Source organism: Cydia fagiglandana, chromosome 7, assembly GCF_963556715.1.
Source record: "Cydia fagiglandana chromosome 7, ilCydFagi1.1, whole genome shotgun sequence".
In the NCBI taxonomy this organism is placed as follows: Eukaryota; Metazoa; Arthropoda; class Insecta; order Lepidoptera; family Tortricidae; genus Cydia; species Cydia fagiglandana.
This window is the reverse complement of record NC_085938.1, coordinates 3,204,607-3,225,659: the sequence shown is the minus strand read 5'-3', so window position 1 is coordinate 3,225,659 and position 21,053 is coordinate 3,204,607. Positions and strand designations below refer to the sequence as shown.

At 37.1% G+C, this 21,053-nt stretch overlaps 1 protein-coding gene across 1 annotated transcript in view; it reads right to left on the bottom strand.

Moving 5' to 3' along the window:
- Positions 1–2,105: 2,105 nt before the first annotated feature.
- Positions 2,106–21,053, bottom strand: part of LOC134665744 (very long chain fatty acid elongase 7-like) — a 29,656-nt gene continuing 10,708 nt past the window's right edge. Inside the window, exons 2-6 of the mRNA XM_063522718.1 lie at positions 10,889–11,079; positions 8,796–8,933; positions 7,459–7,564; positions 6,632–6,768; positions 2,106–5,084 (exon numbers count right to left, since the gene is read on the bottom strand). Coding sequence (XP_063378788.1) covers positions 4,821–5,084; positions 6,632–6,768; positions 7,459–7,564; positions 8,796–8,933; positions 10,889–11,079 — 836 coding nt within the window. The 3' untranslated portion in view covers positions 2,106–4,820. The remainder of the gene's footprint in view (positions 5,085–6,631; positions 6,769–7,458; positions 7,565–8,795; positions 8,934–10,888; positions 11,080–21,053) is intronic.

Genomic DNA, 21,053 nt, shown 5'->3' with positions numbered 1-21,053 from the left:
ACCTACTGAACAACTTTTTCTATGGGACCAACTCCGAAATCACAAATGTTTTAGGCTGTTTCATACATTTTGGTCGAGTGGATGTCGACGTTTTCTATGGGAAGGTCAATTTTTAGGGTTCCGTACCCAAAGGGTAAAACGGGACCCTATTACTAAGACTTCGCTGTCCGTCCGTCCGTCCGTCCGTCCGTCTGTCACCAGGCTGTATCTCACGAACCGTGATAGCTAGACAGTTGAAATTTTTACAGATGATGTATTTCTGTTGCCGCTATAACAACAAATACTAAAAACAGAATAAAATAAAGATTTAAATGGGGCTCCCATACAACAAACGTAATTTTTTACCAAAGTTTAGCAACGTCGGGAGTGGTCAGTACTTGGATGGGTGACCGTTTTTTTTGCTTTTTTTGTTGTTTTTTTATTGCATTATGGTACGGAACCCTTCGTGCGCGAGTCCGACTCGCACTTGCCCGGTTTTTTTTTGTGATTTCGGGGTTGGTCCGATAGAAAAAGTTGCTCAGTATTGACCTTACTAATCACCTCGCACAATATGGCTAACGGTCCAAAAATGACCCTGTATATACCTATATTACCGTCACCATCATGATTTGCCGCGGGCGGTAGGTACTATCTAGAGGGCCTCAAGCAAGCAAACAAACCAAGTAGGTAGTTAACGGTCAAAAATCAACAAAAAATCCTAAGCGATGAACTGTACAGTCAGCAGCAAAAGTTGCTAAGCGGGCGAGGCGTTCAAAATTACCTTAACACACTCTTATTTTCTTAACAGTAAAGTCACGTCAAGATCATTTTGAACACCTCGCCCGCTTAGCATCTTCTGCTGCTGACTGTACAGTCTGTGAGGAAGATCGTCTTATCGAAAACTTTCATATTTTCTGGATGAGAGTAGTGTAGATAGAAATAAGCTTCGATCGATAATTAAGGGCAAGAAACTAATTCTAAACAATTGTACATATATGTATTTTTCAATGGGTTGTTCAGTTTCATATGAAATTTCTCTAGGAAATAAATAAATGGCTTATTTATTAATGTCTTTCATATAATAATGGCTGTCATGATTATTACTTACTTCCAATATTATTTAATTTTACGCAAAGTTTACAGTTAATATTGAATTAATGTTAAGCAATGCAAAAGAATAATAATAAAAATTCAAATATACCTACTTGGCGCAAAGTTACGGTTTTCCCTTAATTTTCATTTCCTAATTGACTGCTATTACCTAAGGTAAACGTATTAGTATTAGTGCTCGACATGCTAATGCCCAATAGATGACAACTTGCTGTCCTCTATTGACAGTGACTTAAGTTTCAAGATGACAGGTACTGGGACCGCGTATCTTAAAGTTCGAATCAGGCCGATAGGTATTCAGAGTTGCGACAGTATTTTATTACAAGCTTTTATTTAGTTTCACCTGACCGTTGTCTGTAATCAAATCTTGCAAGTTAAATTTGATCCACTTCCCGGTTTCCGATTGAGCTGAAATTTTGCATGCATGTATATGTATAAATCAGATGACAATGCAATATTATGGTACCACCCAGCTGATCTGATGATGGAGACCATAGGTGGCCATAGGAACTCTGTGATGAAACAACGCAACCTAATTGTGTTAGGGGTTTTTAGAATTGTCTCGATGAGTATTAGTTGTCTGTCGCATGAAAAGTACAGTCAGCGATAAAAGCTTGTACCAAAAATTAAATTTTTGCCAAAAACTGCCAAAAACCAATTACATAATAATGTAGATTGTAGACCGTCGCGGGGCTTACCCTAATTCCTTGGTACCTAATTCCTGCGGGAGCGGATTGCGAGAGAAACGTATCTGTTATGTATTAAATTTGTTCTGAATGAAATAAAATATGTACTTCCGTAAGCAATATTTTAAATATAAGTATAATAATACATATATAACAAGTTGCCAAAAGAATTACGAAACCTGTCGGGAGAAATATTTACACGAAAGTTACTCGATAAATGTATGGTGAATATTGTTTATGGAACATTCCATTGCTTTTCTGGGTTTCAGATCTCAGATGGCTTATGGCAATGGAAATAGAAAATAGGAATGCAAAATGAAAATCTTTCACTAAAAACAATATTTTATTATTTTAATTTACAATAGGTGCAATAATATGTTGTCCCTGAGAGCGAAGATCCAATATCGGATGTCTAAAACAAGCACAAAAAAAGTTTTTTTTTTTGTAAGGACTCTTGATGCCATAGAGAATATAGAGATAGCCTATGGCACTCTCTAATAGGAGCAGACTTTTTGCAAGGGTCATCCGACATCCGATATTGGATCGGACAATGCGAAGACGCACTGGGGTACCCATAGGCATTGTCCGAACATTGTACTTATGCTAATTTTGAGCAAAAGTCTGCGCCTCTTCTTAGTCGTGCACTCTTGACATTATTATAACTATGAATAAATACTCGTATCATAAACCTGTTGCACTAAATTAAATACAGTCATATAAAAATGTACTATTATATTTCTGTCCATTGTAATAATAATTATTTACGATACAAGTGCGGAAAATAGGAAATTAGCAACAGGTGGTGAGTTTTAAAACACGACCGAAGGGAGTTTTTTAAATCGACATAAGTTGCGAATTAGGTACCTATTCACAAATGTATCGCACTGCGCGATTCGCACAAGGTTTTACAGTAGGTAGTACATAGCCATTTAAATATTTGACGTAGTTACGTAATGTGCTTATTATAGCACAGGGTGTCGTAATGAAGCACCAGATGTACTGTAAAATATATTAATAATTAAACATAGGGACTTAAATAATACTTAAGTACATCTCTATTAGGTACCTACCAATGGTACCTAATTAAATGTCAAATATTTTTTAAGGTCAGGTGGGGACAAACATAGTTTATTTTTGCTCGAGGCAAGATAAACAGTAGGAGGATTCCTTATAAGTGTTTACCTATCTGGTCCCGTTGTCTCTCTTACCCCATCTAACCTTACTAACAGAAAATAAATAACATCGTATGTTCTTATTATATTACTTTTTTTTTTTATAGGCAATAGGTAATTATTGTTGTTAATAACAATGTATCACTTGTATTTAATAACAATATTTTTTCCTCCCTATGAGCATTCTTATACGAACTTTAACGTTTCTAACACATACAGTAAGGTAAACGTACTAGTTAGTGCTCGACATGCTAATAGATGACACCTTGCTGTCACTTCTATTGGAGCCGGTATAGCTTTATTTGATGTTCATAAGCGCATTATAATACACCGTGTTTTTATTGAATTCCGTTAACTTCGGGGTATGGTTAAGTACGTTTAAGAAAAGTAAATGGCATAGTTAATTAAAAAAAAAAAATTTTTTTTGTTTTCTTTTATGGATTTTCTTTTGTTTAAAAGGTAATTAAATGTTGCATGTAGCGTTGTTGTAACACGGGCATTACATTTAACTCAACCAAACAATTGAAATCTGTGACATATCAATGTCATTTCATACATCAATCGACCGAGATTGTACTTAAGTTTAGTAGCAAATGTATGAATTCATTATAAATACTAATCAATATGTAAATCGGCCCTAAGGCAAGTGTACACGCTTGTAGAGGCCTTATAGGAAAAAAATAAATTATTGATTATCTCCGAAATGGACTTAATTAGAACATCAGTGTCTTTGTGAAAGTTACTTGATTTAAGCTCAGGAATGCACCCTTGAAATTAACGGAAATCAAAAAAAACACGGTGTATAATATACCTACTTGAATAAACTATTTTTTATCTTTTTTATCTTTATCTTAGGACCCGGGTATGTCCTTAAACTACGTCCAAGACCACCGGTGGACGGGCAGCAGCGTCCCTCAAATTCGGTGTACTCGACTGCGATCGCGAACCCGCCTGCCAAGCGTGGCGATTATGGCATTCACCCCCCAAAAAGGGGGAGGCCTATGATCAGCAGTGGACGTCTTATGGCTGAGATGATGATGATGATGATGATCTTTATCTTATTGACAATGACTTAAGTTTCAAGATGACATGTACTGGGACCGCGTCGAGCACCAGTACGTTTACCTTATCAACAGGTCTCAAAATTTACTTAGTAAGGCCTCCGCAGACATCACCAATAAATCCAATAATTGCATGCGATTTGCGTTATATTGCGGGATTTAATCGATCGACTGAATTCATTGCGCCTACTTAGGCCCACTTGCACCATCCCACTAACCCGGGGTTATGCGGTTAAACCGTTAACTCAGTGTCAAATTGTACTGGTAACCATGGTAACTCCAGGTTTAAACGGTTAACCCCGGGTTAGTGGAATGGTGCAAGTGGGCCTTAGCCAGCAATTATCTTAAAATCGCATGCGCATGCGCATCGTGAGTGGTGCCCTATAACGGCATGAATTCGCTATTATTCAGCATGAAAGTTGGTAAAGGGTCAAGTTGAACGAAGAAGTCTGCAATAATTTTTAAGCACACGCAGTGAAAGTGTTATTTTAAACCTCAAACTGCTATGACATTATGACGTATAAATAACATTTTGCACTGTGTGCTGTGCTAAATCGTTGCAGACTTATCTTGGTCTAACTACGTACCGTAAAGTCGGATTTCTTTAGCCCTGGAGGGTAACTTTGGCCATTAAGATTTACTTGGTCCAGTTTATATTAAAACCCTTTCAAATGAGAGTCATTTCATGTGGGTCAAAGTTACCCTCCATTGGGTCAAAGTAACCCGAGTTTACGGTAGCTATAACTATAATTAAAAAAATACAGGAACTAGGTGTTTAAGTAAATTATTCTAAGATATGAAGTTAATTAAATCTACTCTATTTTTTTATGAACACCATTTTTTCCATTTTTAAGATGACCATTACTGTGCCGTTTCTGGAGACCATTGTGACCATTCTGCAGACCGTTCAGTTTGGACTTCTTAGGTTTGATATAAGCTTTAATATAAAAGTCTATGAACAGTATGAGCATGAAAAGATTCTGAGGTAGAAAAACGGCGGCTATCCAGCGGGGGTAGGCACAGTCCGTCTTCCAGACCAGGGTCGCCATGTGAACTACGATCATTAGGAACTGCAACTGCAAATAATAAGAAAAGAATGTTAGACACACTACGATGGAATAACAGAAAAGATACCTTATGTACCCGAAAGTTGAAGACACTGGAGCTTAACTTCAGTATTTTACACGGCTCTAAATTGGCCTTAATGCTTGTAGTTTTCGCAAAGGAATTGAACATAACGTTTTAAAAAAAACCCAACTACGGTTTTTTGCAACGATCTCCTTCTCAGTCATGGTTAGGGTTTGCAATCCGGATCCGAAATGTATGAAATTATCCGGATCTGGATCCGGATCCGCGGATCTTCCCATATATTTCGGATCCGTCGTGCAAACCCTAGTCATGGTCAATTAATGTAAGTGTAATCCTATATTACTGCATTATTAAAATTATTCATTTTTAGGCACAAAATTACTGAACCAATCTTGGAATGTGAGGTGTCAATTTTTTTTAATGATGTGAGTGATATTAGCAACATTTTTAAACTGTTTTCAAGGGGAATTTCTATACAAAAAACTTATTAGAACACACGACATAAACATGCTAATAATTATATATGTGGGGTACCTACATAAACTTTTAAAATTATCTCTCGAGTAAAAACAGATTCCTCATCGTTTTTTCTCGTCTATTTAAATGAATGACGGAGAGAAATAAATAGACATATAAGTTTTAGTTTTATTCTTATTATAAGTTCATTATTTTACTGTCACGATGTTTTACAGTAAAGTTTTTATTTATCTATCTAACAAGTTATATGGGAGATTTGGTACTTAAATTATATTACTAATAAGTTTAAAACTAGCTTAAAAGTTAATACTGATTATGATTAAGCTTAAATCTTATTACCTCTAAATAAGTTATCGCGAAGCTCGATTAAAACTTAACATAAATGGGTTTTGCTTATCTATGGAGTGAGCACCCTTATTTAGTCGCACCAAGAAAAGTCTGCAGCGGATTTGATAGCCCACGCAGTATAAGTTTATTTATACGTCATAATTTACTTTTCACGGTCTGACACTAGCTTACTTTATCTATGGTTATACTTACAATTTGCATCTGTGTGATGTATTTTTTCCACCACATGGATTCCTTCATGCTCGGCACGGCCACGGTCAGGAGATAGTACCCGTACATGATCACGTGGACGAATGAGCTTATCACCCCAATCAGGGTGCTGTGGCCTCCAATGATTTAAAAGACAAACATGATGATACTTACAATTTGCATCTGCGTGATGTATTTCTTCCACCACATGGATTCCTTCATGCTCGGCACGGCCACGGTCAGGAGATAGTACCCGTACATGATCACGTGGACGAATGAGCTTATCACCCCAATCAGGGTGCTGTTGTCCCCTGAAATGGATGTTTTAAAAGACTGATGATACTTACAATTTGCATCTGCGTGATGTATTTCTTCCACCACATGGATTCCTTCATGCTCGGCACGGCCACGGTCAGGAGATAGTACCCGTACATGATCACGTGGACGAATGAGCTTATCACCCCAATCAGGGTGCTGTTGTCCCCTGAAATGGATGTTTTAAAAGACTGATGATACTTACAATTTGCATCTGCGTGATGTATTTCTTCCACCACATGGATTCCTTCATGCTCGGCACGGCCACGGTCAGGAGATAGTACCCGTACATGATCACATGGACAAACGAGTTGATCACCCCAATCAAGGTTCCGTGGCCTCCTGAAATTGAAGAAGTAAAATATTTATGCATTTTATACTTTTTCTTCTGTAATCAGATTGAATATTAAACGTAAATATCTATAACTGTTTGAAACGTCTTTGCTCCTAGGTATATTTCCGATTTCCCATTGAGGGCAGCGAATGACCGTTCGCTGTGGAGATCCTTGGGGAGGCCTTTGTCCAGCCGTGGACGTCGTTCGGCTGAGATGATGATGATAATATTCCCCAGGATTAACAAAAGAAGTAACGGATGTCTCACGTTAGACCGGGCCGTGTCCGGGCCAGAGCTTTCGGCGCATCGTTTTCTATGGAAATCATCACGTGATCACCTATCATGTCATATAAAACTTATAAAAGTTAGCGCCGGTAGCTCCGGCCTGGACACGGCCCGGTCTAACGTGAGTCATCCTTAAGAAAACATTTGGAGAACATTGCGGATGTTTTCTCACGTTGTACCTTCACTTAAAAGCAACTACCTAACTCACATAACTAATGATTACATTAACGCACGAGTCCCTTACAAGTCCCCAAACTTGGTATACGTATAGGTGTATGGACAATATACACTGAACTGTGCTCTTTAGCAGGTGGTAGGAGCATGCACTTAAATGTGACGTGTGACGGAAAGGGGAACAAGCTTATGACCATTATTAAATAACAAAAAACTATTACAAAACTATTAAAAAATACCTGGGAAGTATGTAGCAGCGCCCCACGTCAACATAACCATGCCGGTGTGGTGGTACACGTGTAAGAAGGACACGTGGCTGTTCTTCTTACGGAGTACAAAAAATACCTGTAAAAATACCACACTTTAATAACCCGTATTCCCTCTATATCATTGTCTTTCTAGCTACCAACACCTTAAGATGGGAATGTGGTTTTTTTTACGTTTTTAAGGTCGTATCAGTCCGGAAATAGCGCGGGCAATAGTGCATTCCACAGTTTAGCTGTACAAGGCAGGAAGTTGCAGTTTACTTCGGGAACCTGGTGAATGCTCAGCAAACTTGTCCCAAGAATTATCTATCGTACTTAGGGTAGGCAATAGTTTTGACGAAAACCACTGCACATGCATCTCACGGGAAATGTACGTAATAAATACAGAACTTTTCAATTTTGCGCCGCGCTTTTCCCTCTGGATTGCTGAGCTTCTTACTAGAAGCTTATAAAGCATGGCACATAGCACGATTCGCGTCTTGGAAGAAAGTCATAACCAGGCTTTGCATATTTATTAGGTACTAGTTTAAAAAAAAAACAACCGATGAGAGACTAAAGGTGGCCACTGACGAGCCTTCCAACAGTCTAAATAGCGTGCCTGCAATCCAAAATCGGTCCGTGAATGTCAAAAACGTACAATTTTTAATATTAGGATGCCGTCCATTTGGATGAATCCATTGTAACGGCATCCATTTGGAAGGCTCGTCAGTGGCCTGCTTAAGAGCGTATGTGGATCATTTTGAACTCTTGCTTCGTTATTTATGCAGCCACAGCAGTCTAAATGTACCAGCTAGTTTTCTTTCTCTTCAATAATTCCATTACATTTATAAAGCTTGGCCAATGGTTTCGTGGCCGGGACGTCACTGCTTAGTAGTTGCTTGAAAAACCTTGGCCGATCGACGCCACCCTGTTCGCTCGGCAGTTTTAGGCCAGCAGCAGTCGGCGAACCCAAATAAAATTACATAAGTTCCTGGACCTTTGAAAACAACACTGCGGAATCCCTTAAACTAGTGACTCTACTGCAATTAGGTCTTTATTTCAAAAATTTGCCGACTCCTGAGTTGTAAACGTGCAGAAGATGGCCGATGGGGTCGAAAAGTGCTCGAGTGGAGACCACGGACTACCAAGCGCAGCGTAAGACGTCCACCCACAAGATGGACAGACGACCTTGTTAAAGTCGAATTACGCTGGATGCGGGTCACTTCCAACCGGCACGTATGGAGGTCCAAGGGGGAGGCCTATGTTCAGTGGACGTCTTATGGCTGAGATGATGATGAGATGAGTTGTAAACTCTGAAGTTGCAAACTTACAGTGTCCGCCAGGTCGAGAATCTTGACAAGGAAGTAGTAATACACGTATCGGGCTACACGCATCGCCTTCTCGTCTGTTGTGTAGTCCACAGGCTCACATAGCCATTTGTAGTCGAACGCCCACGCGTAGATTAGGGACTGGAAATAATTAAGTATGTTGATTAGGCTAAAATTATTTTATATTTAGTTTCGGCCATATAGGAATTAGAGATTTTATTAGTTTTACTAACCCCCTAAAAAAAAAAAAACTTTACGGGCCTGATTTAGTGAAATTATGTTTATCCCTTTCTTAAAAATACATAAGTCAAAATGACAGATAAAGACAAACGATTATTAGTTAATTGAGGCTTTTAGCGTGTTTCTGAATTAGGGGGTTGTAGCGGAAGCAGTTATAAAGTTGACCCAAAAATTTTTTATTAAGCTATGAGCTTCATCACATATGTTCCTTGAGTAATTCTAAGCATTTCAAGCCTGGGAGGCAATAAGAAATGTGTGTCTACTCGGATTTGTAATGGATTCAAACTTTCAACCCCTTTTTAACCCTGTTAGGGGATGAATTTTACAAAACGCTGAAATTACTTTTCCTGTCTTTTAATAATATCCCCAAATACAAAGATTCAAGTCCCGCGTTCGAATTTTTTTTTGATATCCATACAAACTTTCAACTCCTTTTTCACCACCTTAGGGGATGAATTTTCAAAAACGCTGAAATTAGTTTTCTTGTTTTTTAATAATATATCGTTTTACGAAGTTTCAAATTCCTAGCTTAAAATAAAACTTGAACCCCATACAAACTTTCATCCCCTTTTTAACCCCCTTAGGGGTTGAATTTCTCAAAATCGCTTCTTATCTCTTGTAAACTTTATAAATGTAATCTAGTGTGCAAATTTCAACTTTCTATCTTTTGTAGTTTCGGCTCCGCGTAGCAAAAATCTCCAACCAAATTTTTCACCTTTTTACGTTTTTCTTGTAAAATTACTATGAAATTGAAAAAAACAAATATCAGCAATGAATTCTACGTCTTTGGTTTATACGAAAATGATACCAAACTTGCCCTAGTACCCACCAGGATCAGAGTAGATTTTTTTTAAAGATGACGGGTGGCGGCCGTCTTTGTACCCCACCCTCCCCCCCACATCAGGCTAGAAATGCTTAGAATTACTCAAATATCAGATGTGATGCAGCTCATAGCTTAATAAAAAAATTTTGGGTCATGTATGGCAGCGTTACATAACTGACTCCAGTATTGACAATCGAAAATGTTATAAATTGGAACTCACGAAATTGGACTCAAGAGAGAAGAGAGAGAGAATTTATTCGATACAGAAGAGAAAATTTACTCAAATAATCACGTAAGTTTAATAGGGAAGGTTTACTTTCGTGTGTTCCAAATGTAGCGTCAAAACTACTGAACTCATTTTGATTAGGTGCCAAGCGAATGTTCAGGCGAGACAAAACTACATTTTAAACAACTTGAACGATATTTATAATTTTTTTTGAATTCTGAAATTCTATACGGAAGTAAACAAAACGGGTTACAGTGCTGTAGCACGGGAACGTTGCCTGCATGTTGGGCTCCCTCTCAACGGCATTTAATCATGATAAATATGATTTTAGATATTTTAATAGTAGTTAGTCTTAGATTCATATTCCTGTTCTTGTTTATATTGTTTAAATAAATAAATATATTCACGTTACAATGCTTAGGTACACATATAAGTTTAAATTAATACTATAATCATATAATAAGTTTTTGGCAAAATTTAATTTTTGGTATAAGTTTTTATCGCTGACTGTACTTTTCTTTCCACAGGCAACTAATACTCATCGAGACAATCCTAAAAACCCCAAACACAATTAGGTTTCGTTGTTTTATCACAGAGTTCCTATGGCCAATTCCTGTCTCCATCATCAGATCAGTTCGATGGTACCATAATATTGCATTGTCATCCGATTTATACATGCATGCAAAATTTCAGCTCAATCGGAAACCGGGAAGTGGATCAAATTTAACTTGCTAGATTTGATTACACACGCACAGACAGACTGACAACGGTCAGGTGAAACTAAATAAAAGCTTGTATTTAACATACCCCTATAAATATCCGTGCACATATCAACACTTGTAAAGCATTGTACACGATCAGGACCTTCTCCAAGTTATAAGCGGGCCGGTTCTTCATGTAGGCCGGGCCCCATTTGAGCACGAACATGAGGTACAGACCGAGGAGTGTTAGACCCTGGTAGGGTCTGGCGCAGAGGAACCATGTGTTCGTTCTTGGGTCTGAAATTCATGAAAAAGACGGTCTCTGAGTAAAACGCATTAAAATTTAACTGGTTAAATATGGTGGTGGTGGTGGTATGGTGGCTGGTGGTTAATTATGCAATGTCATTTATAGTTTTTGTAATTTGGGTGTAGCGTTTTAACTGGTTTGCAAGACCGAAGTGATCCCATAAGTGTTCCGCGAACAAAGGTCAGTCTAAAAATTTAGTCAAATCTGGTATTGAGCAGACAATTTTGAAAATTCCAAATCTCTTCTAAACTATTAGGACTTTCCACTTTAGCAAATTTGTCTCTCTGTCACAGTAATATGGAAAGAGTGCTGCAGGCCTATTATGGACGGTTTCAGCCACGTGACAAGACATCCGTCACTTTTTACAGAGCGCGATTGAAAGTGACGCATACCGTTTTATCACGCTGTCAGGTAGACAAGAACTACTTACCATCATATCCGTACTGGGGCCTTACCATGGTGTCCTTATTGCGGTGTCCTTAGTGTCATTATTGCTGTTTAGAACATAAACTGAATTTCTAAAGGACGGAGCTATAAATAAATAATAAAGTCGCATAACTCACTAAATAAAAAAAATAAAATGAAAATAATGAAATAAATTCCTCAATCTCACTGTCCAAGTTTCTAGCTCACGCGGCCGCGGTAGGCCTAAGAAGCGTTGGCTGGATGTCGTGAAAGCGGACATGCAAGAGAACAATCTCACACCTGAGGATGCCAAAGACCGGGCAAAGTGAAGAAGACTGAGCAGGAAAGCGGTCCCTGGCGCTAGGCCGGGAAAACGCTAGGTTGAAGAAGAAGAAGAAAGTCGTATAACTCAGTCCCTTAGCAATTCAGTTTAGGTCCTAAACAGAATCGCAATCAGGACATCATGGTAAGGCCCCTGATATGATATGACCGTTTCATTCGCTACGGCGCAAACGGTTGACATTCTGTCTAGGCCCCAGGAATTATTTCTACACTCTTAACTGTTAACTGGCAAACTGATAACGGACAATTTGTAAGCCTTATTCCAAAGACATAAAACTCACCAATGGTCAGTTAAGACCTGTTAGCACCTTAGGTATTTCTCATGTTATAAGCATGATACTGCAATTACTTAGAAACGCGCATGATAAGCGTATTTGCCGTTAAAAATGTATGCATTTACGTCTTTTTTTTATAGTATACGTATGACCCCTTAGGACGATTAACCTCAGCGAGTGGTGTTTTAAATGTGGCTCATTATCATAGTTAATTGAATAAATGGCTACGTGTGGCTGTTGTTATATTCCGGTCAGTTTACGTGCGTAGCCAGGAATGTAAAGGTTACGTTTCTAATGCGACTACAGCGGCAGCATTAATTTCCTTAAGGGGCCCACTGATAAACAGTCCGCCGGACAGTATCGGCATGTCAGTTAGTACTGAATTTTGACAGTTCCGAACAACTGACAGGCCGATACTGTCCGGCGGACTGTTAATCAGTGGGCCACTTTAGTAAAATGAGTGACGGAATGAACGTGATATCATAGAGAATACGAGTATATATAGAGTAAGAATAGAGTGCTCACTCCATACATGATACCAAAACGACTATTATTTTCGCAGTCGACATCTAGCATGAAGCAGCGGAATTATCAGTACCGCTACTTGATACTAGAATTCTCTAGTGTCGCGTCTCACGAAAATTGTTTTGTACAACGATTTACAACTAATATTAAAAGCAGAAGGAGTTGAAAATAGAATTCCGGCTAATCTGATTACAATATTAGCTGAAAATTGTTAAGCATTAGACTTTTCGGTCGTCGGAACATCTATTGTTAAGTAGCAGTGCTGATTATTCCGCTACTCGATGCTACTACAAAAATAATATTCGTTTTTCCATTAAAACTGATGTATTGGTATATGAGCACTCTATGTATTTTTTTCTCTATGGTTATAGGTAATCGCGGCAGTAATGCGGCGGCGAAAGTCACTCTTTTTATGTTGATATACAGCGGCGGCAACGACTGCAGCTGCAGTTGAAATCCGAATATTACCTTTATGCGAAGCAATTATGAAGTGGTACCTTACCCAGGCTTAGATTCGGTAAGCTGACCTTTTTTCGTAAATTATTATAAAAACAAAAAAAAAATCGCCCAAGACCATGTCGGGGTACGCTCAGTACTTATAGGGTTCATTCTGTCAGAGTAGACTAAACATTATAACTTATAAGCATAAGAGACTATACCTTCGCAGCGCAGCGCTTTGTACGTCTTTTTAAGAAGAGAAGACTTTTTGCATAAAACTTTTGGATTAAGATTATTTCATCATTTTTGGACCCACGATTCAAAAGTTACATGGGGGAGACATATTTTTTTTCTTTCGTAGCGATTATTTCCGAAAATATTCACTTTATCAAAAAACAGTTGTTAGAGACCCGTATTCGTTTAGAAAGACCTATCTAAAGTATCTAACAATACCCCACACCATTAGGCAATAGCGAAAAAAAAAGAAAAAAAAAAACACTTTTGTGTCACGGAGCAAAGCCGCCGAGAGACGGTCACGGCGAAATTATAAGGGTTCCTAGTTGACTAAGGAACCCTAAAAACAGAACCAAGGCGATATTAGGAAAGTCATGTGATGGAATGAACGCTGGCCGAAGAGCTGGCGGCTACCTCGCACAACGTATCAGCATTGCGATACAGCGAGGAAATGCCGCCAGCAACCTTGGTGCAAGGACTCAAGGGCCTACTTTAGATTCAAGCTAGTTATATTTGTTTTAGCAATACCACTGTACATATCTCGTTTGGAATGTCATTAAATTGTTTACATTTGCGTAATAAGCTGATTTTCTATCACTTAAGGTTGTTTTCAAAGTGGGGCAGCAAAACATTGCGTTCTCAATATGTACCGCAAATGTCAATTTACCGTACGCGATTCCTCCCATTACGGATAGTTGCACTTGTACGTGACAGCGTGCTAATGACAGTTTCTGTCTCTTTCTGGCGGTGGTAAAATGATGAGAGAGATAATAGAAAAGAGGACGACCACTTCTTCATACAAACGTAGTCCCCATTTTCCTCTCTGCACCACATTACCACTACACCTCAGAAAGCAAAGTCCCCCGCCGCGTCTGTGTCTGTAGGTATGTTCGCGATAAACTCAAAAAATGCTGAACGGATTTTCATGCGGTTTTCACCTGTCAATATTGACCTTGAGGAAGGTTTAAGTGTATATGTAATTTGTTAAGTACAATGTATAATGGTACAATATGAGCGCAATATTTGTATTTTGAATATTCATAAATTGTAGTTTTTTTTAATGCCGCAATGGCGGTCGTAACATGCGATTACTAAACATATCATATAATATAGTATATATACAATGTGCCGATGAGTATATATAACTGTATATAATTACTAATTAATTAGTTATTATTTAACAAAATATACAACTAAACCTATTACAAATTAAAACTTATACCTAAACACACTCGATCAATTAATAAATTAACTCTAAATTAAACTAAATTAAAACTAAGCTAAATAAAGCCACAACCGAGAACTCAATCAAACAACCCGTCCCGCGCCCTTCCAGATGCAAAGGTGCCCATCACGCTCGCCGCGTTGCCACGCTGGACCGCGATAGACAGCCTCTGCATCAGGAATGACCCGGAACGAGGGTCATGACCTCCCTCCCTCAAACGTTGCCCCAATTCACTCAAAACCAATCAATTTTAATTTTAATCAATTTTATTAATTAGCCATTGAAACCCTCGCGTGATGTTTTTATGAAACTCGCTTTCAGCTCGTTTCATAAAACCACACTCGTATTTTAATGCCCTCCATTATGTAGCACTCACATAAACTACCTACTATTGACGCGGGTGAAAACGCGAGCGAAGGCTACACTGTTAAAAATTATGTAATTTTACATGCAAAAAAATTACATAATCCTGTAAAATTCCCGAAAAATCTGGGAAATTTACGGAAAAATATGACATTTTACGTAATTCTCGTAAATTTTTCATTTTTTCGGTAAAATCAATAATTTTTATGTAGTTTTACATAAAATTTATGTAATAATCACTAAGCCATGAATATTTACATAAAATCTGTAAAATTACATGGAATGTTCGGGATAAATACATTTTGGTATGTATTTTTTACGATTGAAGAGGGAATTTTACTTAGAAATCTCGCAATATTACCTATTTTCGTGAAAAATACATTTTTATGTAAATTGACTTACGTCTTATGTAATATTCCGTAAGATATCAGTAAAATTACAAAAAAACATTATGAAATTTCCCAACATTTCTTTAATTTTACATATATTCTGTTCAATTTACTGTTTAAATGGTCTTTTTACATAACATATATGTAATAATCACTAAGAGATGGAAGTTTACATAAAATCTGTAAAATTACATGGAATGTTTGGGACAAATACTTTTTTTTATGTGTTTTTAACAATTAAAAAGAGAATTTTACATAAACATCTCGTAATTTTACCATTTTTTTTTCAAATTACATATTTGTGTAAATTTACTTACGTGTAATGTAATATTCGGAATAATGTCAGGAAAATTACAAACAATAATATAAAATTTCCAAAAAATTCTTTAATTTTACATATTTTCTGTAAATTTACTGTTTAAATGTGTCGCTTTACATAATAAATATATAATAATCACTAAGAGATAGAAGTTTACATAAAATCTGTAAAATTACATGGAATGTTTGGGACAAATACATTTTTTTATGTGTTTATATCAATTAAAATGGGTATTTTACATAAAAATCTCATAATTTTACCTAATTTTGTGAAAATTACATTTTTGTGTAAAATTACTCACGTCTTATGTAAAATTCCAAAAAATGTCATTAAAATCACAAAAAACAATATGAAGTTTCCCAACATTTCTTCATTTTACATATATATTCTGTAGAAATTACTGTTTAAATGGTATTTTTACATAATAAATATGTAATAATTACTAAGAGATGAACGTTTACATAAAATCTGTAAAATTACATGGAACTTTTGGGACAAATACTTTTTTAATGTGTTTTTAACAATTAAATCGGGAATTTGACATAAAAATCTCGTAATTTTACCATTTTTTATTGAGAAACACATTTTTATTACAATTTACTTACTTCTTATGTAATATTCCGAAAAATATCAGAAAAATTACAAAAAACATAATGAAATTTCCCAACATTTTTTTAATTTTACAAATTTTCTGTAAACTTCCTGTTCAAATGGGTCTTTTTACACGATACATATGTAACAGTCACTAAGAAATGCCCGTTTACATAAATATCTGTAATACTACAATTGATTTTTAACAATTGGAACGGGTATTTTACATAAAAATCTCGCAAATTTATTATTTCTTTTGAAAAATACATTTTTATGTAAATTTACTTAAGTCTTATGTAATATTCCGAAACATGTCAGTAATATTACAAACAATATAATGAAATTTACCAATATCTTCTTAATGGTATACCTACATATTTTCTGTAAATTTACTGGTAAAATAAATAAATAATATATAGGACAATTTTACACAAATTAACCTAGTCCCACAGTAAGCTCAATAAGGATTGTGTTGTGGGCACTTTAGGTATAAATGTATAATCGATACATTCTTGAATACATAGGCAACATCCATAACTCCTGATGAACAAATATATTACGTGATAATAGACACACAAATAAATGCTCTGACCAAGATGCAAACCCGGGACGTCCTGCTTTATAGGCAGGGTCACTATCAACTAATAGGCTAAGGAGGCCGTGAATATGTTTTTTTTTACATATTCAATATGTATTGTATAGTAATCACTAAGACAATGGACATAAAATCTGTAAAATTACATGGAATGTCAGGGACAAAAATAATTTTATTATATACGTATTTTTCTATATTATATAAAGCTGCAATACGACTGACTGATGACACAATTGTTCTCCCAGAAGGAGGTTCGTGGTGTGTTAGACTTTGACAGTTTCATATAGAGGGCGGTCTCGTGATCTCCAGAAAATTCCGACTTTTGGTCTACCGCTTCCGGTCAGAAAAATGTTGGACGGGCCGGCCAAACGGTCAGACCTAGGTGGTGCTCGACCAAATGTCATAGAGGGACCCTGGCAGTTTTTAACGCGGCGCTGAGCTTCGAAACCCAGCGCTGCCGTGTCACGCGCATCTCATGTAACTTTAAAAGTCGAGTTTCGAGATAATTACGTTTAAAGTTTTAAAGATTCAAATGCTGTTATCGTTGACGGTTCGTCGTAATTTTTTTATTTTATCTAATCTACATGTAGGAAATATGGTCACAGACTGGGCCCTTTAATTTTTGTTTCGCATAATTGAATAGTTTTCATTTTATTCGAATTAAATGTTTCCGCATGATCAACTCTTCCATACTATAGTGGTCACACGAAGTCATGTAAGTCAAGTTACATGACATTCGCGTGATCAGACGTGACACGTATTACTATAGGAATATTGTTGTCGTATAAATCAAGCGCTCGGCCAGTCATGCCTAACTCCGGTAACTTAAGAAACGATGTTGATATTTTGGTTGTGTCAGTCATACAACTTAAGTTAACTGAGTTGTGCCTGACGCCATCGGCAAAAAAATGAAGTTACATGAGTTAGCCATATGCTTTTCTCAGTAAATAATGAAGATTTTCAAAATTTTCTTATAGAAGATATATATTTAATGGTTTTTAAGACGATTTAGACTGGTTATTCGTAACTCATGTAACTCGAGTTAACGGAGTTAGGCGTGACACGGCAGAGCGAAGGTCGAAGGCCGAGCGTCCGGAGCGTCCTTTTCGATTTCCCAAACACGCGAGGCCGAAGGCCGAGCTGCAGGAATGAAGTGCTCGCAAGCGGATCTTTTTGTCCTAGCAAAAGTACAACTTTATTTCTTTTTCCCTTTGGAAAACAAACTACTACACAATTACAACAGCAACAACAACATTACCAACAACAACACATCAACAACAGCACCAACAGCAAACAACACGCGTACCGCGGGGAACTTTACATAAAAGTGTCGTGATTTTACCTACTTTCGTGAATTTTTTTTTATGTAAATTTACTTATCTATTATGTAATATTCAGAAAAATGCCAGTAAAATTAAAAACAATACAATGAAATTTTCCAATATTTCTTTAATTTTCTGCAAATTTACTATTTCAATGTGTGTCTTTACATTACATTTTTATTTATTTTATTTCAAACAAGTTAAACAGCATAAAAGTAAAAATACCAAACCACTACTTAACTAACTTAGCGCCACTTGCACCGTCCCACTAATCCGAGGTTAACCGGTTAAACCGTTAATCCAGTGTCAAATTGTAGTGGTAACCTAGGTAACTCCAGATTTAACCGGTTAACCCCGGGTTAGTGGAATGGTGCAAGGGGCCCTTAGGGTGGTATTCCACCTGTCAAATTTGCATTCAATTTCTTTGTCCAATGTCAGTGCATCTCACTCTCTCATTATTAAGTGTGAGTGATAACAATAAATAAGTACTGTGTGTTTATAACTTTTTTTTATTATTTTGTAAGTGTTTTTATATTTTACTTTTATATTCATATTATAATTAACCTAACTTAAGAAGAAAAATAAATAAAGAGAATAAGTACTAAAAAGTACGGAACCCTCGGTGGGCGAGTCCCACTCGCACTTGTCCGGTTTTTTTCACATTTATGAATTCCTAGCTCTTGCCCGCGAGTTCGTCTGGTAACATACGAGTACCCATTAAGGGTGACTCACGTTAGACCGGGCCGTGCCCGGGCCGGAGCTTCCGGCGCATCGTTTTCTATGGAATGCATCACGTGTTCGCCTGTCATGTCATAGAAACGTACCTAAGCGCCGGAAGCTCTGGCCCAGATGCGGCCCGGTCTAACGTGAGCGTGAGTTATCCTTTACCTACATACATATAATAGAACACAAACTACTTAATGCCTAATGGTAACATTCCATTTCTAACCGCAGCTGCATTACTGTCAATTTTACTATGGAAATTGACAATGACAGCGACGCGTTCAGTACCGGTAGTGCAGCTGCGGTTAGAAATGGAATGTTACCATAAAGCTGCTAACAGTGCTAACACATTACCGCACCGCACCAAGGACATTGTCAAGGTTGTTGTCAAGGTCTTACTTATGGGTGCGTCGCAATGACCTTGGTGCGGTGCGGTAATGTGTCCAATGATATGTTTGTCCAATGTCATGGCATCTCACTCTCTCTCTCAAGCAAAATGTGAGACAAAACACACATTGGACAAAGAAACAGAAACTGGACAGGTGGAATACCCTAATACAATTCCGTGAACAAGTTTTAACCTGCTGAGAATGCCGCCCGTGCGGTCGAAATTAAGAAGGTACTTAGGTACTTACTTAGTAAGTAGGTACAGTCACCTGCAATAATATGTTACTCTTCAAAGGCCGCAAAAATATCTGACACGACCTTATCTGTAGAGCCATAAGAGCGTGTCACATATTATTGCGGCCTTCGAAGAGTAACATATTATTGCAGGTGACTGTACTTACCTAATTAATTTTAGGCAAAATCGGTTTGTGCTCACACCACATCGTTACTACTAATACCTACTTAAAGATAAATAGATTCATTAATATTATGTAAAGATAGAAATACTTAGTTACTTAATACGAAATCTACATACATATCTATAGTTAAAATTTTTTGAACTGATCTTGTTCACTTACCTGTACTAACAATGGCATTGTTCTATTACAATCCTATTATCTGGTGGATCGTAAACCACAAATTAGGATAATCACCTCGTAGTAAAAGCGGATTATAACCGCCTTGAAATGTTAGTATAGATTAATGGTTAGGGAGGCGAATAGGGGAATTTTCTGCAATACTCGAGCGTGGCAGTTTAAGATATGAGAGATACCTTAGACCTAATAGAACAACCTTGTAAAGTATTTAGCTCTATATGTAGTGACGCGCGCCTAGGATAGACGATCAGATTAGTAAAAAAAAATGGATAGTCTGAAATACTCGAGCGCGTCAGATTAAGATATTGGGGGTTGATTTTAGTGTTTAAAGACTAAATTTAACTAATCTGACGATAAGTCCTTGACGCCGCCGAGTTATAGGGTCGCGAACTTGTAAAAAAAAAAACGTTAATCCGGCATTCTCGAGCGCGATTTTTATTTTTTTTATTTTGAAGAATATAATCTAAAACTTACTAAAAATACAAAATCTGCCGGTTTCCGCATGACCGGAAGTGTGGAGGAGCCATTTCGTCTTCCTAAGAACGCGTTGCGGCATATAAGTCGCGAACGATCTAGACACGCGGCAGCGTGTCAAGCCAAGTTCAAGCAAAGGAACTGGCTAACCAGCGCCGAGTGTAATATTACACGAACCACTTGGTGCCACTTTTGACCCTTCTATAACTCAAAACATCTTTGACGTAAACACATAAAACTACGTGTGTTTAATTATATCCATAAGGATATCTAGAAGCCCAAATTTCATGAAGCTAGCTCAAACGGTTATAAAGGTATGAAGGTCAAAAAGTCGTAAATTTTAAGACTGACTTATGACTTATAGTACCTAAACCTAACCTACTTCCAGATGACCTAGAAGGATGAAATTTGGAATCCAGCTTGGTTATTGTGTGTAACCGTAGGAAAAAATCTAAAAATAAAATAAAGTTAAAAAATAGGGGGGGTCCCCATACAAAAAAAACACTTTTTATTGGGACTGACATATAAGTACCTAAACCTAACCTACTTCCAGATGACCTAGAAGGATGAAATTTGGAATCCAGCTCGGTTATTGTGTGTAACCGTAGGAAAAAATCTAAAAATAAAAAAAAGTTAAAAAATAGGGGGGGTCCCCATACAAAAAAAAATTTTTTTATTGTAGCGTTGGAACCGTTACAAGCAGATATTTGAAACTACCCCAATATATGTATTATTATATTTGCTATATTAAAATAAAGTTT